A 25,106-nucleotide genomic window follows, 5' to 3' on the forward strand; every position below is an offset into this window, starting at 1 on the left:
ACAGAGAGGTAACAGGGAAAAGGTTTGAACGATTTATCATTACACATTAAAATCACGAAATCTTTTGGATTGCCCAAAATAGTCTTCATTTAATCATTGAAATCAATCAATTTAACGATTATTTTTATACTTTTTGATTCATTATTTAATTTCTTAATAGTTGCTTTGTTTTTTATATGTTATGTATGTCTGCCATGTTCTTGTGTATGTTTTTGTTGTTTTACTTTTTTTTCTTTCTTTTTTGGGATGCAGTGTACCACCCACACTAAACAATCATTTGTGTTATCAGCACCCTTATTGTAAACAATGGATTTGTACAAATTTACACCAAACATCCTGTCAAGTTCCCTAGATTGTGCATGTTTATCCAGGCCAATTGAAATTTATACAGAAAATCTACACAAATCTTCTCCAAGACATGCTTTCTAAAATATATTTAGACCTGCAAGAAGTTTTTATGTAAAGTTGAGCTATCACAATGTAAAAATACTTTTCTAAAAGTGAGAGTCTTGCACTCAAATTATTATTTACGTTTCACTGAAGCTAGCCTAACTGATATTGAATGCTTTATTTTGAGGAGCTACCCTATATTCATCCATAGTCTATAATAGTATCATAGGCTGCGTTTTATATGCAAAATCTTAATTTGTAAATAATGTGTAAGTGTTAAGTGGATTAAGTGGAATTTTGTAGAATAAATAAATGGAAACATGGAGACACAAGGACATAACCTTGTACAAAATGTGAAATATCAAATAATAGGATATAATAGGATATTTCTGAAATATGATAATTTGATCTTTAACCATGATAAAATTTCACTAAGCCAAATACAGTTTGTTGCTGGAGCGGACAAGATAGATCACATGAAGCATACAGTCAACATTTTCCACGGAGTCATGGGTGGACGGGCAGAAGGAGCCGTTACTGGCCGACTTGTGACGAAACTGTAACACACAGTCTGCCATGTTGGATCTGACGGGTAATGACGTTTCACGGGTCAGCCGTCCTGACCGTTGAGCCGTAATGGCGTCAGTGGCGCAGCAGGACGGTTGTTCATGAAAAGCTTCAGGGACGAGGGCGGACGCACGGGGACGGTTTCCGGGTTTCCCTTCCTGGGCTGGGACAGCGGCAAGAGGCAAAAGCTCCCGTAGCTTAACGCTATTTTAAAGTTACGCTCAGGTAAGGCACTTGCTCGGTCGTTTGTTGTTTTTTCGTTTGTTTTGTATGAAGTGATTGAGCAGGGTGAAGAAGACACACCCGACAGCCAGCTGAAGCCTGAAGTTAGCAACATGACACCAGCCGCGGCAACAACTGCTGCTCGCTAAACTTTGACATGTAACGTTAACAAATGTTCAGAGCTGTTTTACACACACATTCGGTTTAGAAAACGAGTTTTTAAAAGTTTTATAGAGGAAATCAAAGTTTAAGGAGCTCCTGAACTAACTAGAAATCGTAGCGTCATTGTCCCTGTTGATGTTTGGTGAAGTCAGTCAGTGTCTGACAGACTGGGTGTGGTGGACATACAACTGCACCAGAGGCCTTCACCCACGTCCCAGACTCCCCCGGCCAGTCACTGAAGCATTGCTTTATGTTCTAAGTACTAGACATCGATGTGTAAGTCAACATTTCCTCCTCTTCAGGTCTTCTAAACAGTGATGAAAGCCCAGTACGCTTCTTAAAGTACTGAGACTCATATGTTGTCCCATTGTCCCAGTTCATACTTAACAGCTGCAGGGAAACTGTACACTTCAGTGGGTTTACCTATTCCTAAATCTACATCAGACCGAAAGAATTGACTTCAACAAATTTCCTGTAAATCCCTCTTGTGTAACATTCCTATACTCTGAAATCGCTTTCTCACATCCGATTAATCCCTGACCTTTCAGTATAAAGCACGTTTGCGTCAAAATAAATTTTGTGTTTAGACAACTTCACAATAACAGTGGGAAACAATAACATAGTCTCATTATGTGTCTGTCTAAGATGTGGCTTAGGGCCACTATTGAAGAATTATCATCCATCTTTGCTTGTGTGTTTGGCTCAGTGAAAACATGCATATTTCACTTCCTTTCTTGCTGATTGGTGAACACTAAGGGCACCATGGTAGACTGTAAACTGTAATCTTGGGCTGGCAGCTGCCCTTTACTTCAGAAACAACTTGGGTTTTTACTCTGCTGGACTGAGATCAGTTTGCTATCAGAAGGACAACATGTCTTAGCACTGAAAGATGTCTCGGGCCTCTGATCCAACACCTTCACCGCTCTCTGACCTTTCCCCTTCCTGTGACCTTGTCTCATAAACACTGGCCAGTGCCAGGGAAGACTTCTGTCTGACACTATAAACTACAAGGGCATGTTTCCTCCTGTTTGGTTCTGTGGTGTGAATGGAAAAACAAAATGTGATTCATATTGACAGACTGAAGTTACTCAGCAGGTACCTTTATTCACTAAGTGTGTGTGGATTAACTGGATGAAGAAACGCATGTTAGGAATAACTTTGATTCCTGGAAGTAACAGATTTATTCCAGGAAAACAGTCATAATTGACATTAGATTTATTGGCACCTACCTATCCTGTAGCCAGTCAAGTAATGTAGTAATGACCCCAGTTTAGGGCTGCAACAAGTGCTTATTTCACAATTCTGTCATGGAGTTGGATGATATTTATAATTTCCTCTATGGTATCTGTAATTTTACTTCATTATATATGTTGTGAGATTTTTCTTATTCTCTAAATTCGACTGAATTTATTTATAATTCATTTATAGATTAAATGACTGGATATTGGGATTGTCTCCCTCAGGTAAATATAGACAGTTAAATACTGGGCAAATCAAGGTAGACCATCACATGGATGCAAAAAATAATAAATTATCACAACAGTGTGGAAAAAATGTCTTTCACAATTTCCCTGAGCACAAGGGGACGTCTTCAGATTCCTTTAGTTTGTGTTAAATTGACAGTTTCTTACTTGTTAATGAATGAGAAATGAAAGTAAATTATAATCATCAACACAGTAAGGATTTGTGTCGTGGTCCAACAAACTGTTCATTTATCTATTTGTAATATGCTCACATTCATGTGCCCATTCACCAAACATAATAATACAGAATCCATGGCCAGAAACTGGCATGGAGATGAAAAAATGTCCTTTTAACTGTACCTACAGTGTTAGTTTCACAATTAGTCAACAGCAAAGACGACTTTTTTTCAGATCTTCATCATACTGTACAGCAGCTGTGTGAGTAACACAGTGTTAGGATAACATTTGTCGCTGAATCTCTCTTGTTTTTGGTCATTTCCTATGCTTTCCCCATCATCATAAATGGTCCATCCTGTGCTTTAAACTCTGTGTGTGTGTTTTATACACAGGCCGGCTGGTTTCCTCATGGTTGAAAGGCTTTTCATTCCGCTTATTGTGGCTTTTTTTCCTCTCTCTGGGCTCATATTAAAAAGTGTTTCTAAAACCGCAGCTTAAAGACCAGTATCACAACTTTATTACTGTTGACCACCACCACTACTTTCGGCCCCCAAGGCCTGCTTAATTACAGTCAAGCCCCCTTGTCCATGTGTGTTGTTTACATGTCTACATGTGTTGTCTACATGTCTTGATGTGTGTGTGTTTGCATAGGCCAGACATCACTTTATTATGCTCAGTAGCTCTGGGTTCCCTGTTGCTGTGATCAGTTGCCAGTAAATTACCATTTTTGTTGTTGTGCCACTGAGTTCACTAAATCTCCACGGTGTGAAATTATTGTTTCAATTTTTCCAATAGAGCAGAAAGTCCTTAATCCACTGAGAGTGGGTGTGTGGACCCTTGACACTGCCTGTCAGGAAGGTGAATAGTTCTACTAGCACTGCTGCCCCTACATGGCTTCAGTCCAGCCAATAAATCAACTGTAAATGCATTACATGCCAAGAACTTTGGCTTTACTAAGGTGGCATTTTTCCCTTTTGGCCCAAACTGTTTAATCTCCCCCACGTCTAGCCAGTTGATAGCTGTGTGTGTGTGTGTGTGTGTGTGTGTGTGTGTGTGTGTGTGTGTGTGTGTGTGTGTGTGTGTGTGTGTGTGTGTGTGTGTGTGTGTGTGTGTGTGTGTGTGTGTGTGTGTGTGTGTGTGTGTGTGTGTGTGTGTGTGTGTGTGTGTGTGTAAGCAGCTCAGCAGCCTGGCCGATTAAATGGCCATTATTAAGAGAGTATTATTGAAGCGTGCCTCCTGCCTGTCTGTCCTGTAGTGTTGTCTTTGTGATATTACAACTGCGATCTTGGAACGCTTTAATTAATCTGCCGCTGCACTAATGCTGGTTCCCACAGAGCCTGTCGAGGAATAACACTTGGGGTGTGTGTATGTGTGTGATATGCAGGGATATGCCTGTGTGGGCCGCTATTTAACTTAGATATTCATTAACAATGAAAGCATATTTCTTTTTTGCTTTGTTGTGGTTTTAGGGTTGAAAATAACGATTAAGCCACACTTGCGTTGTGGCTTGAGGGATAGTAAATTATTTCCAATGAAACATTAGAAATAATAAACAATGAATTATTTGGTCTATAAAATGTCAGACAGTTGTGCAAAGTGTCCATCACACTGCCCAGAGATCAAGTGGATGTATTGAAATGCCTTGTTTTGACCCAAAATGATTAGTTTTACTTTCATAGAAGACCAAGAAAACCATTTGAGCATTTGTGGAGCTACAGCCCATGTAGATTTGGAATTTTCTTTTAACAGTTCATAGATTATTAAAATAGTTTCAGATCATTTTTGTTTCAGCTTTAATTGAATTAGTGTCATACTGCTATTTAGGATTTTCATAACTACAATATAATTTGTGTTTGGTGTTCATTATTAAAGTTGATGCTTATATTTTCCCCTTTTAATCTCCAGACAAGGCCTCATAATCCATCTATTGATCTGACTGGGCTAGCCTCTATGGCACTTGTGCACCCCAAATTATTGGTGTCTCCCCTTGCCCTCCTCACATGTGGTTGGTCCTGAATATGGTCCAGGGTGAGGCACGTGTTTTCTCCTCTGTCCCAGCTGAGCTGCCCTGTATAGGAAAGGCTTCAGGAACCAGGGGGATAAACGGCTATTGTTCTCCCTGTGGGCTCGGTGAAACCACCCTGTCAGTGTGAGAGATCTTTGCCCACTTTCATGTAGATACAGAGGGCCCCCCAACTACCATCTAATAGATTTAACAGCGTGAAATGGTTCCCCAAATGTGTGTTTTTCACATGCCAATGGAGAAAGGTCAGTTCAGGTTCCCATGCCACCTCTTTTCCCCCAACTAACATTACATAACCAGAGTGCATCTCTGTTTGGCAGCGCACGGCGGCCTGCCTCTTTCTAATGCTTATCACACTCCACCTGTCAAGGGCCAGTGTGGTAGTGATAAAACGGAGCCTGTTCTTCCTGCTCAGTCATTATGTGGCCAATTTATCAAGCAAAGTTGTTGCTCTGTCGTCCGCTCAGGGTCATATAGTGGGGCAGGAGCACGGGGTGCCCAGGACTATAAAGGTTTAATGGGAGTCTGGGAGTAGACTTGTTGCCCAGAGCTCCTAATCTGTGCTCCTTCCATGTGATGGGGTTAAAGAACAGTGAAGTCGTCAGCCTGAATGAACGTGTCAATCTAGACTCAATGTACAGAGTTGTTTGTGTTGCAATACACAACATAAATGTCCTGAGGTGGAATTGTGTTGTAATCTTATTCAAAATACCTGGAAGAAGTGGTTTGCTGCTCGTGGAGGGGGAGTTACTCTGACCTGTTTTTCAGTGATTTATCTGATTTCATTCACCACCATATCTGTCATTTGTTTCCACCGGCAGACTCATCAGACATCCAGTCAACAATAGCGATGTCTCAATCTGGAGAGAAAGGCAAGGTGAGTAAATTTTAGTGCTTTACAGTTTTTATTCTAACCTACAGTATGACAGATCGACTGTACAGGAGGGGTTTTCTAATAAGGTGATTAAGACTCCTCGTAGTTGTAATCTCATGTACACACGCTTGCACAGGCATCCAGAGAGGATATCCTGTATGAATGTGTTTCATGGCTAGGTTTTATTGCCCATTGGAATTTCTCAACAATATGCAGCATCATCAATCTCACTCTTATACGCTCTCATGCACCTTTATGCATACGCCTCACAAAATGATGAAAAATCTTAGGGAGGAGTCGGTTAGTTGATTTACCAAGTGAAGCGTGAATAGGACGACGCAGGAAATCACATAACACTAAAATTACATAAATACTACCTCCTTTAATGTGAGTCATTACGTATTTTTATGACTTTTTCAATTTTTGCTCATCAACTACAGTTTCTGACCCTAATTTTGAACACTGTATGTTTTTGTGTGTCACAGTTCCCAGATGCAGCAGGTTATGTAGGGTTTGCCAACCTCCCAAACCAAGTGCACCGAAAATCAGTGAAAAAGGGCTTTGAATTTACCCTAATGGTCGTAGGTGAGTGATCACTTTTTTCTTTTAATATAGCCTGTTTGATTTTGTTAGGCAATAGAACTTTATTTTCCATTTTTGTTGTTTTTCAGGGGAGTCTGGTTTAGGAAAATCAACACTTATAAACAGCCTATTTCTCACTGATCTGTACCCTGAACGCTACATCCCTGGCGCTGCAGGTATACTCCCCAGTACAACACACACACACACACATGCACAAATGCGCACACTGTAATAAAGAGAAATGTCTGCTGCAATGTCTCCAGCAGAGCATTATTTCAAGAGGAATGTTGAGAATGCCTTAGTCTCAAAATGCGTCCCTGCCCTTCTTATGACTTGACTTAGGTTTGGACTTGTTGTGGCTTGAAAACAATTACCCAGGCCCTCCCCGGTCAGTTTGTGCAGATAAGAAAACGTGCAGCCCTTCAGGATGACAAAACCAATGATTTCATTTTTTAAGGCGTATCTACCTTGTTGAAGCCTGCGGTTGTGGCAGCTCAGTAGCTCGTGTAAGCACGTAGCTCAGGCAGGAATTTAGGATATTCGTGATGTGAATCAATCCACTAAGGTATTGAGGTGTCTGCTTTGTTTTGCGAACCGTCAATTACTCTTGTACTTCACCTCCACAGAGAAGATTGAGAGGACGGTGCAGATCGAGGCATCAACTGTGGAGATCGAGGAGAGAGGAGTGAAGCTTCGCCTCACTGTGGTCGACACCCCTGGATACGGCGATGCCATCAACAGCCAGGACTGGTGTGTTTATGTGCTGTGAAGGAGTAGGGAGTGATAACAGCTTGGGACATGGTTCCTGTCCGGCGTGCTCTCTCATCCTTCCCTGCTGTCCTTAATAACTCCCTTTCTCAAGTTTCATCCAAAACTCCCTATTTCCGACCTCTCCTCCCTCTGCATTCCCTGTGTCTACATTTCCTCCTGTGTGTGTGCGTGCGTGCGTGTGTATCTTTGCTTGTGTGGCATCCTCCTGCTGGTGGTGTCAGTGTAGCCTCCCTGTCCAAAATCCCTTTCCTGTCGATTGTCCTGGCATAACTGTATGTCTACACTGCTGGACACAAATGCAAAAGAGGTGAAATAACAGATAAACTTCCCCTTTACTTCCCCCCTGCAGATTTTCTCTATCGTAATTCTAGTAATTAGATTATTAATGTGTAAATGTAAATGAATCAAGCCACATTCAATGCTTTGGAGGCATTTTACTACTATTGTGGTGTTTTTGCTGCTAAACAACAAGAAAAGACAAAATAGAGTCTGAATACTGATGTCTGCCTTGAAGATAAGGTATAGACTGTAAGAACAGCAGCTGTAATCTTAATCTTAATTCATCCATCCTAAACTGGAGGTACATAATTTTACACCAGTGCTACAGGACATCTTCTGACATATAAAACCACACTACTCACTCATTGGTGGAGTCCAAAACAATATTTCGCTTACAGTTTCACCGTGACAGTGAAGATCCTCCTTGACTTCATACTCGATTACCTTCAAAATGGTGTGACTGATTTCCTTGTTTGGAAACTGACAATGTTATCCTCAGTGTTGATGGTAAAATAATGTTTACATGGTTATTTCATGTGATTAAGGAGGCTTATGTCTGTGTGTCTGATGTCAGCTTCAAGACCATCATCCAGTACATCGACAATCAGTTTGAGCGATACCTCCACGATGAGAGTGGGCTGAACCGAAGACACATAGTGGACAACAGAGTACACTGCTGCTTCTACTTCATATCTCCATTTGGACACGGGTAAACAAACACACACACACACACACACACACACACACACACACACACACACACACACACACACACACATACACAAACACACACACACACACACACACACACACACACACACCTGTACAGACACCACCACCGGCACACATTTCATGCCAACAAGGCACAATAAGGCACCTCTTGCTAGCTAGTGAAGCTGCCAGCTGGTGTTTCACCAGAAACATTTTATAGCTAGCAGGCTTTGGCTTTGGCTAGTTAGCCTACACTTCCAATGACCACAACATAAACAGTGATTGTTGTGCTCCTATATTGGCAAAAAGGGCTGAATTTTGTCTGAACTGTAGTTCCATATCTTTAAGTTAAGGTAGTTAGCTGAACTGAGCAGTGTGGCATGGCCTCTGCTTTGTCTTCTCGTGCTATTATGCCATTTTTACATTACATAATCCAGTGTTGTCACCTCTGATTTCTCTCCTGTCTGCCCCTGTTTATTTATTTTTCATTCTCAAAACTGTGAGAATAAAAACTCCATATGTACCATCCACATATCAACAAATATCCTCATAATTAATAATAATAACTCATTGTTTGAGCAAAAAACACTCACTAGGTACAGCTGCTCAAACACGAGGATTTGCGGCTCTTCTCTTTCCTAGTCGACCAATCAGCCGTCATACTGGGAGACTTGGAGATTTGGGAGATAAAGATGACACTTTTCACTGTTTTCTGACATTTTATGGACTGACCAATCAATCAGATGGAAAAGATGAATCTGCGATGAAAGGCATTGTTTGTTTCCTGCTCTTAATTTAGCTTCTCTCTTACTGTCTTTTTCTTTGCTAGTCTCAAGCCTCTGGATGTGGAGTTTATGAAGGCCATCCACAGCAAAGTCAACATAGTCCCAGTTATTGCCAAGGCTGACACACTGACCCTGAGGGAGAGGGATCGCCTGAAGAGAAGGGTGGGTTTGATGTCCACACACACACACACACACACACACACACACACACACACACACACACACACACACACACACACACACACGTTCGATCTATATCTATCCACTGTATTCTGTATACAGTCTATGCAATCATCTTTCCCCTAGATTTGGCTCTTGGCACAAGGAAAAAGCTGGAATGTGTAAGCATTTTGAAGTGTGTTATGTGTTTGTGTTTGTCCCATTCACAGTTGTACGGTTTAGCCATTAGAAAGTGGATTGAGTAATACACTAATCAAGGCAAAATCACTTATCCATTCTGACTGACGTGTCAGACATCCGCATATTCATGTGGGAAAGCACACGTGTACCGTACTTTCCCGTGTAGCTGCAGTGATGTACGTCTTACATTTTGTGTTTTTGATGATACTGCCAGATTGTTCAAAAGTACAGGGAGGGACAACACATGAGAGGAAACAGTAGGAGGCACAAACAGGAGGAGTGTTGCATATAATGTAGAGCAGCACATCTCATCCAGTCTCAACCCGTCCCAGATACTTCCTGCTGGGAGTGATCCAAGTGTGTGCCTGCCTGCACGCTCCTTAGCTTCCTGCTGTCCGGAGGGGAAAGGACACCACAGTGCTACACAACACATATGCACACATGCAGTGTGTTCAGCCGATAACCTCTCTGCAAGATGAGTTTAATAAGATTTTCCTGCTTTAGTGTTACTTTGTTCTCCTTTCCTCTCCTTAATACTGCATCAGTAATCTTTTTGGATATTATTTGTTTGTAGCAGCAAGTAAAAAGCAACCAAAACATTGGAATTTAAACAAAGGCATGGTTAGCACTCTATGTATTGCCCAATAGGAATATTAATTGCCATCTATTTTAATACTCAATTACCTGTTTGAGTGATTTTTTTGAGCTCACATTGAGCATTTGCTACTTTTCTTTGTTTTATATCCTTATAAACGGAATGTCTCTAGTTTCTGGACTGGTATTGGGCATCTTTTTTTTTACTATCTAATTGAAAAGTTGAATCATCAGACTAACCGATAATGGAAAATAATCGTTAGCTGCAGTCCTAGTTCAGGAACAAATGCTGGCAGTGTATGGGCTGTTGTTGCAAATGACTTTTTTCAGCTTAGCCCACTTCACTCTGTTTTTAATTGGAAGTCAGTCTGTCTCTCCACCTGCCCATGCATGCCCAGACCTCCCACCTGCCTTTCATTCAGGCCTCAGAGCCGGTGGTCTGGCAGGGCGTCAGGCTGACCGGAGTCCAGCTCAGCTCTCTTCTCCTCAGCAGCGAGTCCTCTTTGTTCAGGGCTCCCATAGTCGGATCTGATGATGCAGCATCTTCGGAAGACTGAGACACAGTTTCAGGACACACACAGGGTTTCTTCCAGAATTAGACAGCAAGATTTCACATTTATTACATTAGGACAATAGAAGAACTCAGTAACCATAACTGTACCGTTCTGTTTCGCTTGTGTGCAAGTTGCTCCAGCACCATCAAAGCTGAAATCCCTCCGCTTCTTGTCCTTAAAGGACCCACCAGTCAAATTGTGCTCTGCAGAGTTGTTTTGTGTTGTGACCTTCCTCAAACCTTCCGAGTGTTCCTCTGGCACTTTAGATGAACAAAACCATGCTTCCTGCCACCACTGACCCCCGCCCCAAACTATAGAAAACCCCCAAGCTTTTTGGCTCTCTGATTTCTTGATTACAGTTTTGCTTTTCATTCAATTCATTATCTGTCCGGCAGAGTTTGTTCACATGCTCCACTAAGTGTTCCCTTAACAGACATCTCCCACTGTATGCTAAGGACCAATTAGCTGCTGAGTTAAACAAAATACAAACTCACACACGCACACACACACACACACACACACACACACACACACACACACACACACACACACACACTACCATCTATACCTTTTCTAATTCTACCCATGAATAAAAATGTTTATTTTTTAACTATATTAATGCTCAAAAAACTAATTAGTTTGATTGTATCTCATGATAGTGAGTTCCTGGACGAGCCATTACTGTCAGGAAATCCAGAGGGTTAATTGAGCTAACGGCCCCACATTTAGAACTGGCATCGTGTCTCTAAGGAGGGCATATTATTTCCTGTTTGGTCACATTTTGGGCATATACAACTTTTATCTCAGTTTGTAAAAATAAGTGTGTTGCAGTGGTGCTTCTGTGCATTGTTGGTGTATTTCAAATCTACATGGTGGATTTTATTCTGCAGAACTGTCAGCATGTGTTTAATTAATATTAGTAATACTTCTTTGAAAACTTGTTTCGCTTTATCAGGCAAGGCGATTAAGAGACTATGCGGCTAAATCCCTGCCAGAGGAACCTGAATATTTTACCATGTTTTGTCCTTAGTTCAGTGTTTTTTTAAATTTAAATGTGTGTTAAAACAAATACCAGGACAGAGAGCAAAGCATGCAGCATATCATTTAACAGCTTTCTTATGACATTTTCAAATTGTTCTAGGGCTTTCACAAAAAAAGTGTGGTGACATCTTATCCTATTGTGAATGCGGTCTCGGATGTCCTGCCTTAACTGACTTATCGCAGTAATCTGGTTTCTTGTGTGTACGTAAATGTGATCATTGTAAAGAGTAAGTGTCACAGTAATGCTCATTCATCTCTGTAAGTGTGTCTCAGGAGAACAAATATATCTGGCTCGCGTATTTGTTGGTTTGATCAGATTAGCTGAAGTGCCTCTTAGGTATACGTGCCTGAGTCCTGCCATACAGTCCAGTGCAGTGTAGCGGGGCACCAGGCCGTCCTTTGAGGTCAGAGCGCCAGCAGCCAAGAACCTGCCAGAGAGCCAAGTGCTGGAGGATGATTGATAACCCCCAGTGTTTCTCCCACAGTATTTATTCGTTTGTTTTTTAGCACGGCACTTTCTCACCGTTTGGAGCCATTTGTCTCTCAGTAATGGGACCCCCCCACCCCCACCTCTCTCTCAAGGCTTGTCCAGTCCTTTCTCCTATTATTAGGGGGAAACAGCTTGTACAGAACAATATAAGTTTCCTGCAATGTGTCAAGACTGTTCCACTGACAAGACACAACCTGCTGCCCTGCACAGCTCAGGCTCATGGACAAAGTTAACAAACCTCCCATCACTCAGCTTTCATCCCCTCGGTTCTGCTTGCCTCTCACCCAGTCCTTCCTCTCCTGGCAGTGCCTCACTCAGCTGCCTCTTACTTTCTTCCTCTCCGTCTTTGTGTCTTTTTTTTTTTTTTTTTTTTTTTTAATTTGCTCTAATGCCAATTTCCTTCACCGGGGTCGCTGTGGTCTCGAGCTCATAAGTTGCCCCGAGGAGGGGTATATTGAGAGACTGATCCTCTCAGTCTGGGACCCTACAGTCATATCCTGTGCAGGGCTTTAGTCTCAAACTGCTTCACCAGTTGTTTTCTGTTTGAACACAGAGGACGGAACATAGCTGGTTTAGACTGGAATCCCAACCAAAGCACTACAGTAAAAATGCCTACTCTGGTCTGAACAAAAGATTGTGTTTTATGTGCATGTGTGTTTCATTTCCACAAGATTCTATAACAGTTAATCAACAATTAAGTGTCGATGACCAAACGATTGAGAAAATAATCTGCAGTAATGAAAAGAAATGGTTGTCGCACCCTTACTTGAAAATAAGGATAAAAATGTGTCCAAATATTAGTATAAACTTCAGGTCACTGTGCAAGTGGTTGCTGTTCAAGTTAGTGCAGAACAGAAATCAACTTGCAGAGATATGAAATCCTCTGAGGGTTTCATCTTTTTTATTGATTCATCTTCTGTCCTAAGGCAGTTTAAACCAAAGGCTGTTGTGTCTTGAGGCTTGGTGCCTTCAGGTGCTGGAGGTAAGCTCAGGCATCCAGGATGTCATCTGCTGAATACCAAAAAAATGTGACTTGGCAGTTTATGACCTACTCATTTTGATTACGTCATAGCAAACTGATATGAGAATTCTTTCAGAATGCACTGGAAGACTAAAACTAATCTTTGCATAAATGTGAAACAACTGAGCATGCTGTTTTGCCACAGGCCTTAATCTCAACCTGTGTGTTATCTCTTTTTTTTTTTCTTTTGTGTGGAGAAGGTCAGCGGTGGCTAGAGAACCCAGCTCCTCCTCTGTTCTCGCACAGGGCCGCAGACAACAGTTCGACCCTTCTTCTTCTTCCTGCCACTCCCCTCTGTTTTTATCTCTTCTGTGCCTTTTCCCCACATATCTTTTCACCTCCCTCATCTTCCTCATCTCCTCTCCTTTCTTCTCTCAGCCAGCCTCTTGTCCTTCCCTGTCCATCTCTGCTCACAGCCTCCCATGAAGAATCCTCCCTCCCACATTTGTCCCCTCAGCTGCCATATTTCACTGCTGGCGAGGCACTATCACAGTTTTCCCCTCATTGTCTGACTCGCTGTCGTCTCCCCCGGCTCCTCCGCTGCAGTCCCGCTGTGTGAACCAGCTTTACGGCTCCACTGGGACACATTATCAGTGCCGGACAGCTCGCACTGGCCAGTATTGTCACTAGGTGTTCTTAAATGCAATAACAGAAGGAACAGTTTTAACACAGAAGGTAAACGTCAGTGGTCCAGTAGATCGAGCTGGAAAAGGAAATTTTGTGGCAGGTATAAGCAGCTGAATAATGATGTGAATGAGTTCATATTGAGCTCCATTTTTTAATATTCTTTCTTTGTGCATGTCTGGGCTGACGCCCCATGAGTAAAGGTTGAGCGGTGATTACTTCATTCCTACCTCACTGCTCCTGTGTGTGTTTGTGTGTAAGTGTATGACCCCCTGGTCAGCTTGTGCCCGCTCCTCTTCCTGCCTGTGTTTCAAACACGCGGACATATTTATTTTTCTGCCCTCCAGCGGTCATTGTGCCGGGGCATGATCAACGTCTCTGCAGATTTTTAAAACAATAAATATGCGTTTTTCCTCATGGAGCAAGCAGCTCCATTGCACATAATCATCTGTTCTCAAGTGAAGAAAGTGCAAGCCGACTGCAGTGTGAAAACAGCAGGTTTCCTTGTCTGAGGGCCAACCTGAAAAGATGGTTTCCGGACTTTGCCGTGCTGCTAATGAGTCACCCTTTGCCATTTAGACCCTTTTGATTAACAGACCAAGTTGCAAAACCTGATGTGTTGTTGAAATCCTAAACTCTCACCGTCCCCTTCTAAATCCCACTTAGATACAACATTACATGAATAGCTCAATTGTTCCTCCTCATGCTCTTTGATCAGAGTGAGAGGTGGGTGGTCTTAAATATACTAATACTTAGCCCAGACAATAGGAGCGTAGGTGGGGGTGTGTGTGTGAGGGTGTGCGCGCGCTGGAGTGCAAGCGTTTTGATCACCGTAACTCTGATGCCTGCCTGTTACCATGGCTGTGGTGACTTCCTCTGAACTTTCCATCAGTACCTACCATTAGAGCAAACCCAGCTGTTCTGTTCCAGTCTGTTCCAGTCTGGACCGTCCACTCAGTCTCAGACTCTGACTGAATATATCTGGAATGTGTTTCTGTGCATGCATGCAAGTGTCTTTAATCCTGTGAACAGAAAGGTATTGTTTTCCTGGTGCTGCTACGTGTCAGTCTGTGCTGTTTTGGCTTTTTGAAGGAGATGATATTTGAACAGACTGAGAGTTTTGTGCTGTTGATGGTTTGAAGGTCGTCCTCCATCTCTGGTCGTCCACTGGCCTCCCGGAGCTACAAAGCTGAGCTACCTTTTTCCTACTCCTGACGCCAGATTATGTGTGTGTGTGTGTGTGTGTGTGTGTGTGTGTGTGTGTGTGTGTGTGTGTGTGTGTGTGTGTGTGTGTGTGTGTGTGTGTGTGTGTGTGTGTGTGTGTGTGGGAGGCTGGTATGAGGCCTAAATCCGACTCCCCTAGATCAGGTATTGTTGGGGCTCCCTTACCCCCTCAGACTCCCTGCAGGCAGAAGAGAGCCAGCTAGTTGAAAGGCAAGAGAGGCATTTGTTCTCATGTGTCTTAAGTTTGGCAAATTAAGTTTGGAAAGTAAGGATTAGTTATAGGCATCTAGCAAGGAATGTTTTTTCTTTCATGCTGCCAGACTTGTGTTTGTCTTGTAATCTTGTAATCGAGGTATGTACTAGGTGTTGTCCGAAATATTCACTACAGTGACCTGCAGCTCCTCTTCTCTCTGTGTAAATATTTGTATCTGTTGATGGATTACTTCAGAGCCACACTGATGCCTCATGTCAGAGGCAGACAAAATCATGGCTTTCTTGAATGGAGAAGTCTCATTTTGTTGTGTTTTGTTGGTAGAAGATGACGGAGCAACCCTCCTCTTCACTCTATAGACGTAATGCGGTCTGCAGTCTGCACTTGGAACTTCAAAGGCTTTCTACCATTCTAGACTGAGATTTACTGCTGGAGACGCTGGTGCTCATCACAGTTTCTTTTTCTTTTATCAGAAAGTAGCTTGAGCCTGTATTTTATATGGGATGAGTCCATATGTCTGCTTGTCCATAACTCATACTTTATCTCTTTGTTTTGGCTGGACAGTTTGAATTCATCAGACCCACTGGTGCTTTGTTTCTCAGCTTTGTTCTGACCTGGGACAGAGTGAACTGAAGCTTTAGCTGCAGTCTGACATTTCTCCCGATGCAAACAGCACATATGAAGCTCACTTAATTAGCGTAAGGATTTTTACATTCTACTGTTAAAGAAACATTTTTATGTAAATAATTTTTCTCCTTGCTTTCATACTACTCTGAAATAACATCAAAACCAAATTTCTGAGATGGAAACATGAAGCAATCAAGGTTTCCTCAAGAACATTTGTTTAGCCGATGTGATAAGCCACTCAGACATACCTGACTTATCTTACTACAAATTTACTTAGTAGATGACGGCTGAAATGATGCCCATTCTTATTAAATAAATGGTGTTTATTTTGTGAAATGAGGTTGATTTTTTTTTTTATTACATGAAAGGGAACTCATTTTTTCTGATGTTAGCTGGGGTGGTCCTTGTTTCATGTGAGGTGGCCAACTTCCTCTATAAAGCACAGTGGAAATCTTGGCAATACAGTAACTAGAGGTGTGTGTGTGTGTGTGTGTGTGTGTGTGTGTGTGTGTGTGTGTGTGTGTGTGTGTGTGTGTGTGTGTGTGTGTGTGCGTGCGTGCGTGCGTGCGTGCGCGCGCGCGCGCGTGCGTGCGTGCGTGCGTGCGTGTGTGTGTGTCTGCAGTTTATTTGCCAAGAATGCTTGTAAATAGCATTTAGGAAATGTGAAGCAATTAAGCAAAAATGTAAACAAGGAAATGGACATAACACCATGCGCAGCACAAGTGTGTCACTGGAACAATGTTGGATTTTGAAGGTAATGAAATGAAACATGCAAAAGCTTCACTTGTTACACATGATTGTACATTTTTGTTACTATAAAATACTTCTGGTTCACCTGAGTGGTTACATATCTCCTGACGGTAGCTCTTTCCTCTAAAAAGCAGAGATCTTGGTGAAAATGAAAAAGATTTAGAGAAAGGTGCAAAGCCAGCAGTTGTTTTATTCACCGATATGTAGACACACAGTTCTCAAATCTCAAAGGGGACAGAGAGCACTAAGAAAAGGGATTTAAGGCTCACCGTGACCAGAATTTTCCTTTAATAAACTCTGCAGTCTTTGGAAAAAGAGGGCCCCTGTCCCTCAAGGTGTTTTATCAGTATGAAACAAGGTTTAAAGGCGACTGAAAGCTGATCAGATATGCTGCTTCTAATGGCAGTGATGCACCGTTTCATTCCCATGGCTGCTCTGCTGAAGCTGGCAGGCAGCTGTGAGGTTACATAAACATCACGTAAAAGGGCTGCTGGTCTGGTCCCTCAGAGCTCCTGATCCCTGCTCTTCTCAGGCAGTGCTGATTAGTGTGGAGATGCAGTTTGATTGTTTTGTTTTGTCGATTTTTTTTTTTCCTCTCTCTGCATTGTTGATTTCCCAAGAATGCTCTGCTACATGTGTCTACTTCCAAGTATTGTTCCCCGTTAGAGTTTTAGTTTGATAGATACAGACACCATGCCAGGCCAGAGGAGGCCCTGCTCTGTCCTCAACAATCAAACTGTATAATTGCGAGTGTGTCCTCATGTATGCGGTCACCTGCTGAATGCCAGGACTGCAGTGTTCACCACAATCCCCTCTTTTGTTTCTTTGGCCTTTTCTCTCTGCAAGCCAATTGGTGTCTTCCAGTGTTGTTTGTCCAGGATTCATTCGTCATTGCTGGCAGATGTTTGAGTCATTCATATTTTTGTGGCTTTGCTTGTGAGAATGAACAAATGATGAAAATATTATTCCCTCTTCAGGTTGACGTGATGAAACTGTTGATCCTTGTAATGATGAGTTTGCACCATGTTTCATTATAATTGGAGGTTTTGGTCATACCTGCTGTGCAATTGCAGAAAAACTGCTTAGCCATGTCTCCCACGACTTCACCCTGTGTAATTATGACTATGTATAGACCTGTGGGTATGCTATATTTGGGCTACCCATAACCGCAACAGTATATTTAATACTGCCATTCCTAGAACTCTATGAGAGTGACTTTACACTGGAAACACATGTCTGGTATGATTCACCTGTAGTTTGTCTCATTTCTGACCCATTTTCTAACTGGACAGCATCGGCCTCCGCCCTCGCACTTATCATAACTGGCCCAACATGACGGAATATTTCCACACACAATGCTCCGTATTCAACGATGTGAGCCAGAAAGGCGGTAAATCTTTGCCTTCCTTTTCTAATTAATTCTGGAGCAGAGTCTTGTGTGGCATTGTTTGTCCATTGCCCCGACAGCATTGAGTGGACCTCTATGGCCAACCATAACAGCACAGGGAGGGGTGGGGGGTTGGGGGGGGGGCGTATTATAGCTGGACAGGATGGTCATAAAATCAAAATGGCTCCCTGTGCCAACATCTCTGTGCCAACGAAAACACACAACTGGGAGGAGGAGGAGAGGCTGGTGTAAGGCCTACACTGTGTACAGTAAATCAGCAGGAGACAACAGGGATTTGGAGCAGGCGGTGATTTTGACATTTGGTGATCCCTGAGAGGTCTTGATTATAGGTGTCAGGCTGTACTAAGCACATGTTACAGAGCAGAATAAGTCAGGTAAACAGCCATTTCGCAGCTTTTGGCTTAGCAAGGTCTGGAAACAGATGATGGCAGACAATGGACTCATGTTCCTGTGATGACCAGATATTGTTTTGAGATATTTAATGCTAGTTTGCATTCATAAAAAATGTCACGCTGTATTCGTTGGTTGTTCAATTTCCTGGTCAGTCAGAGGTTTTTCAGTTTAATTTTCCCTGTTTCATCACATTTTTATCTAAATTTGTTTCGATCTAATCTCCTTGTGTGTCTGGATTTGTTGTTCTCATTTTTTCCTGCCATTGTGTCATGCGTGTTTATTTTCCCACTGAGTGCAGAGTTTCCCAAAATTCTTTACGCTTTGCGCCACCAGAACGATGTTTATCCAGCCTCCATGTTGGACGGATCTGTAAATCGTGTGTGTGAGTAAATGAAGGAACAAGAGGCTCTGGTCCTGTGTCACGCTCTCCTCTGAGTCCTGCAAAGCCTGTTTGTTTTTAGATCTGCCCCACAACAATACCCGTCGCTCCCCGCGCACACACTATCTCACACACACTGCGCGCAGAGCTCACTGAGAAAACAAGCGACAGCCATAACAACGGCTCAAACAGGAGCTGCGCTCTGTAGGAAAACCTGTGCTCACTTCCCAGGCTCCTGGCTGACTGACCACTGTCCTGTTCTGCACTACAGCACATGAAAGTCCCCAAAAAGTCAGGAAAACAACACTTGACATTTTTTGGCTCCGTTACATAAGACTACATTGTCAATTTAAAAATTCTGCTCTCGGGAAAACAAAAGAAAAATGTAGCTTTGATGTTTGGAATAATAAATACTGACATCTGTCCCCGAGGTAGCGCGGAAGAAAGCCCCTTTGTTTTAACTTGTTTCTTCACCGGTCGGCCTGTGAAGAAAGGAGGGTGAGAACATTGTTTCTGACTCTTTCAGAACTTACACACACACAGGCGGTTGTTATTTTCACCTGTCTACCCTTTCTGTCTCACCCCTCTTTTCCTCCATGGGGGGCTTTAATTAAATGTGTTGCTGCAACAACAGGTACTCGCTCACACCCTCCTATTAGTCTATAGAGCTGTCTTACTTTCTTTTTATGGGTCAGAGCAACAGCTGTTATTTTGTCCACGTGACTCACAGTTTACACATTTTGTATATACATTATATATTTAGAGTATGTAAGTCTTTGCAATGCTGGAATCTACTTTTGCAGTCATGAGCTGCAGCTTTCGCTGACATCAGCTTCAGGTTATGTTGTCAGACTTTTACTGTACTGTACAAGTAAATTAAACTGCAGTACAAGCACAAGATGCTCCATTGATTGATGCACTTAACGCAAAATGAAGCATGAATACAAAGTTTACAGGTTAATTTGTACAGCTGGAGATGTTTTTATTGAAAGATATTTCAAGGGAAAATGGTCTTTGATGGTATTAAGAGTGAGGATGTTCTGTCTGTTTGTCTAGATCTTTGGTTTCTGGACTGTTTGAGTACAGATGTAAGCTGACCCTCTGGTTGTGTCTGTAGTGACACCTCTGAAGGACTCAAGACTTGAGTTTTCTCCATGCGGTGGAACCTGCTCGATGTGGTCATAGCCCTGCCGGCTCACCCTGTGTTTCTCTTGTTTCCACCCACCAGATCCTGGACGAGATCGCGGAGCACGGGATCAAAATATATCAGCTACCTGACGCCGACTCTGACGAGGATGAGGAGTTCAAGGAGCAGACCAGAGTCCTGAAGGTGAGAGAGGGACCCACAGCTGAGGTCAGCTGTTACAGAGCTACGTCAGTCTCCTCCATTTGCTGGGCGAGTGACCCGTTCGTCCCTGCTTCCCTTCACTTCACCCCCTTCTCTCTGATACCTTTATTTTCCGTTTATCCTTTTCCCGACCTTGTCTCTCATTCACTGACCTTTATCTTCCTTTCCCAGGCGAGCATTCCCTTTGCTGTGATTGGCTCTAACCAGCTGATAGAAGTGAAGGGAAAGAAGATCCGTGGTCGTCTCTATCCCTGGGGAGTTGTTGAAGTGGAGAACCCTGAACACAATGACTTCCTCAAATTACGTACAATGCTTGTGTGAGTCTCCCTGGTAATAAAACGTCTTAATGCGTAGGATAATCTTCCTCATTAATCTGGATGTAAAAGTCCACAAGAGGAAAAAGTTTACAGTGAAGCTCTGCTGCCTCCCAGTGTGTGAAGAAAGGATTGCATGTCCCTTTGTTGCAGAACCCACATGCAAGACCTCCAGGAAGTCACTCAGGATCTTCATTATGAGAACTTCCGCTCAGAGAGACTGAAGAGAGCGGGCAGGTGAGCCAGCAGTTCATCTCACATAAAAAGCAGGTGACCTCTTCTATTTCAAGCATTCTTTTAAAAATGTGTTTTGTTTCTCTGCAGGGCTGTGGATGAGGATGTGCTGGATAAGGACCAGATCCTGCTACAGAAAGAGGCCGAGGTAAGAAACTGCGCATGCAACGCTACTGTATGGAATTGGGGACAGGAGCAAATATGAAGCTCTAGCAGTTCATTTAAGTCTTTTTAGTACAAAATTCACTTTTTCTCAATGTTTGATATGAGGTGACAGTACTTAAAGGACCGTACCCGTACTTTTTATACCATCACCCCAGTAAATCTTTTATGCAAGTCAAAATTCATATACTAACTGACAACCATTTCCCAATTCACACAAGTGGCGCTGTAGTTATTGGGTTCATCACCTGAACATTTCATTTTGAAAAGTAATGCCATCCAGCAGAACATTTAGAGAGGGGCAATAGGGCTTCATACTTAGGGAAATGACTGGCACTGATGGAGGGTGGAAGCAGGTATTTGGGTTAAACATGGAAAACTGCTGCTGTGATCCTTTAAATCCCTCAGGATCTGTATCTGTATATTACTGGGATGAACGCAGACTACTGAAGCCTCATATTAACGTCACTTTAACTTAAGCACTTGTTCAGAGTACATACAGGCGCGTGAGTAATGTATTAAGACGCACTTGAAAAAATCCAGACCTTTAAAGGCACACGAGGATCTGACTGCCATGTGCTCTGAGCACAGTATGTAGTGAAGACGCACCCTGACTGTGTAAAAAACTGTCTCGTCATCTTTGATGTACATATTGTGTTGTAACATTTGCATGTGCCCTTAACAGTGTGGCCCTGGGTTTAGTGGCTGCAAGACCTGAGGGTCAAACCAGGAGACCCGTCAGTTCTTCAGTATGACAGTATTTTGCATTCATTTTTGTTTACCTTTTGGGCTCATAGAACCTGCATCAGGCTTTAATCTGTTTCCTGATTGCTCTTGATTGGCCTGTTTGCGTTGCTGTTGCAGTGCACCATAGTGAGCGAGCGGGATGCAATCAGAGCTGTTTGTAAACAGTGTGCCCAGGCAGGATATGCCATCACTTCCTGCCTGGATGTCCTGGCCCAGTTTTATGGTGGGAATGACCTCAGTATTGCGAGGAGTCTGAAACACAAAGCTGGACGGGGGTCTCTTTGTTTACATGTTGTCAGGGTTTTGGATGGGAGGAAATATTTCTGTAACTAATGTTATTTTATGCTGACTTATACATGAAAAGGTAGCACTTTATATTACATATCCCTACTTTCCAAATAATTTCCTACTTCTGAAAGAGATGTTATTTTGTACTAGTTGCAGGGGAAATGGAGACAGTGTTCAATTGTTTCATTTCCAATAAATTAACCCATGATTACAGATTAAATTTATGTTGAAGTTTAAAGTAATATTCAGTTTAAGTTATTGCTGTTTTTCAAGGTAAATCACCTGGAATATGCCCTCACATTTCACGTTTTACAGCCTTGCCTGCTAAAACAGCTGTAAAATAGAGACATCAGCATTTAGAGCCTGAGACATAATTGTAGATATCGAGATTAAATGTATATGTTCATGATTTTCAACGAGAAAAGACTGCAGAGCTTTGATAAGAAAAACATCTGATGAATCATTTGAAGTTCCATCCTCAGCCACAAGGTGGCGATAGACGCTAAAGGGTGCAACAGGAGAGTTAATTATTCAGCACTGACACATGATAGTTTCAAAATGTAAGCTTTGCATCGTCATTGATTCATGTATGGGCCCATCATAACCATTAAAATGTATTTACTTATTATTAATTTATTGTTTGAAATTGATTTTATGCTTCATTCATTTTTAAATACTTTCTTTATTTGCTATTGCAACTGCTGTGCTTCCATGAATATATATTATATTAACACATGTTAAAACAAATTGATTTTCTCTTCATTTAATGAAATTAGTCTCAATCTGAAAGCCTCTGTTTACTTTATGTCCCGTAACATAGCAGCTTACCCTGCGATGGCAAAGAAAATCTCAAGTGATGGCACCTGCAAACTGTTTCAGGTGTTAGTCCATGAGAGGCTTTTTTATGATTTGTTTTTTATTATTTTATTTATTCTCCTCTCCACCATCTTATGTATGTGTGCTCCAGTTGACCTCCAATTTGTTTCCTGACTGAATAAAGATGAATAAGATAAATAAATCACTTAATCTATTTGACTGTTAGAAACATACATCGTCACAAAGCTGAAAACAGGGCTGTGTTCCTGAGAGCAGACATTCTGGAGACGTGTGGTTTTCAAAAGACCAAGAAAAGACATATTTGCTGTTTTCTTTCAGTTTTGCACACATTAGGTCTGAAACTACCAGCAGAGACAGATCAACCGTATACTACATCTTTTGTTTTTCTTCCTCTGAGTGAGCCAGTGTTGCCAGAATCATCAAACACTTCACTCACGGAAAGATCTGCCCACTGCTGAACTGTGTCTCAACTGTGCTGCTTTCTGCTGGTCCAGGTTCAGCAAACACTGAAGAGAAATGAACAGGGAAACATTTTAGACTGTAAACGTGGAGATTGCTGATTTTTTTGAGACGTCAGTCAATTAAGTGAGGAGCAAAATGAAAATATGTCGATGTGACTGACCTGAAAAAAGTCTTTGAATGTGATTTTATTCTTCTCTTGCAGCTGAGACGCATGCAGGAGATGATCGCTCAGATGCAGGCACAGATGAAGATGAAATCAGACGAGTGAAAGGGTCGGAGCCGAAGGGAAGCGCAGTGATCCAGGTATCCAGGATCGCATCATGTTTATCTGTACACCACTTCCACTTTTCCCCTCCAAACATCCATCCATCAGCTGTTCAGGAGCTCACCACTGATGTTTTTTTTCTTTCCCTTCATCGTCTTGTCAAGACTCTTTGTACAATCCTCATACAAATCTTGCTGATTGTCTTGTTTTGTGGGTATGAGTTTGCTAAGTGGTACTGAGCAAAATTTAAAAAGAGTCACAATGAAAATGTTTCAATACTGGATGATTGTTGTTGACATATCTGTTATTTAGTCTTTAATCTTAATTATGGTCCACAGAGCTGCCAGTGACAACGGTACTAAGATGCTTTGCCATCACACTAACATGTTTACATAATTTTATGTACGAGTTGTGCATTTTGTTCAAGTCCAAGCTTCAGATGGCACCATTTTTGTCTTTGTTTTGCTTAAAAAAACTGTTCTGATTCTCATGTTTTCCATCACCTTTACCTCCGGATGGTTTCAGACCTTCAGTGCCTTCTGACTATGCAATGACTCTAAATATTACCACAGTGAAATGTAAACTAGGTTAAGAAATGAGGTGTGGACAATGAGGAATACTCTTTTTTTCACAGATTTCCATGCAAAATATTTGCCTTTAATTGTGTTAAAGTAGAAACCTAACTTTGAAGCCAACACTACTATCTTAACTCCAGTTGTTCAGCAAATGATCAACCTAACAGCACATGGTTATGAAGAGAATCAACCAGACTTCAGGATCACTTCATCGTTGAATAAATGTGCCACGATGTTAATATTTTTGTATTTATCATGTGAATGTCAGTGCCAAACTACAGACTGAAAACTTCTCAAACTTGTCTCTCCAGTAACTTAATATGTGTCTGTATTTGCTTCAATGATGTCATTGAATGTGTGTGAAACAGTGTGTTGCAACACTACATGTGCAGTCTTTCATCATACTGTATTTTCTCATTTAAAATCCAGTGCTATGATATTTAACTGTTGAAAGTCCCTCCAGCCTTCTGTGAGCAGCAGACTAAACAAACCAACTTTTCTAACTGTGCTTTTATCCATCAGCCTCTGGCATTATTTCTGTCTTTTGCTCTCATATGCAGATGTGTCAGACTGTTGAACTTATCAAGACAAACATAATTATTAGTTCTTAACCATATGTCAGTAAAGACTTGTTTTTTAGGCGTCAACTTTTTGTATTGCTCTCTGAAATAAAATTTGTTTAGAGAAAGAAAAAGTGGACGTTTGTTGATTCTGGTTTACTTTGGAATGACGTGTTTCTTTAACATTTTTTGTCTTTATTAGAGTTAGAAATGAAGAGCTTTTCTAAGAGTTGTCAAGTCTGATCCTCGTGCCTTGGTGATTTTTCATAATAACTTCCCATTTATAAAAAGTAGACAGTAGAAAATGAACCAGTGATTTGTTCATATGTGGCATGAGTATGTTTGTTTTTGCTGTTTCTGACTTGACATTTAGAAATGCTGATGGAATAAATTTGTACCATTTAATTGCCTACATTTATACACTAAACTTACAAATAAGAGACATAGGTGAAGGAGCCTTGTAAGAGCTCCAGCTTTATCTCTCCTAGTAACACAGTTGAAGTGAAGATGTTTTTATTAATATTCAGAGCTCCAGTGATGTCAGTGTTGGTGTGGACCCTAACCCCCTCACGGCCCCCTGTAGGGACCCCTGCTTGTAGATAACTCTGCAGTGTGAGTGGCTGGGTCTGTGC

At 41.9% G+C, this 25,106-nt stretch overlaps 1 protein-coding gene across 1 annotated transcript; it reads left to right on the forward strand.

Moving 5' to 3' along the window:
• Positions 1 to 1,101: 1,101 nt before the first annotated feature.
• On the forward strand, positions 1,102 to 24,603 carry LOC139332016 (septin-2A). The gene is made up of 12 exons (XM_070963676.1): positions 1,102 to 1,182; positions 5,826 to 5,881; positions 6,364 to 6,463; positions 6,550 to 6,636; positions 7,087 to 7,210; positions 8,085 to 8,219; positions 9,051 to 9,168; positions 19,911 to 20,012; positions 20,202 to 20,347; positions 20,498 to 20,581; positions 20,669 to 20,726; positions 23,277 to 24,603. Exons 2-12 carry the CDS (start codon positions 5,855 to 5,857, stop codon positions 23,340 to 23,342), a joined length of 1,047 nt encoding a protein of 348 aa, XP_070819777.1. The 5' UTR covers positions 1,102 to 1,182; positions 5,826 to 5,854; the 3' UTR covers positions 23,343 to 24,603.
• The last annotated feature ends 503 nt before the right edge of the window (positions 24,604 to 25,106 follow it).

Source organism: Chaetodon trifascialis, chromosome 6, assembly GCF_039877785.1.
Source record: "Chaetodon trifascialis isolate fChaTrf1 chromosome 6, fChaTrf1.hap1, whole genome shotgun sequence".
Lineage (NCBI taxonomy): Eukaryota > Metazoa > Chordata > Actinopteri > Chaetodontiformes > Chaetodontidae > Chaetodon > Chaetodon trifascialis.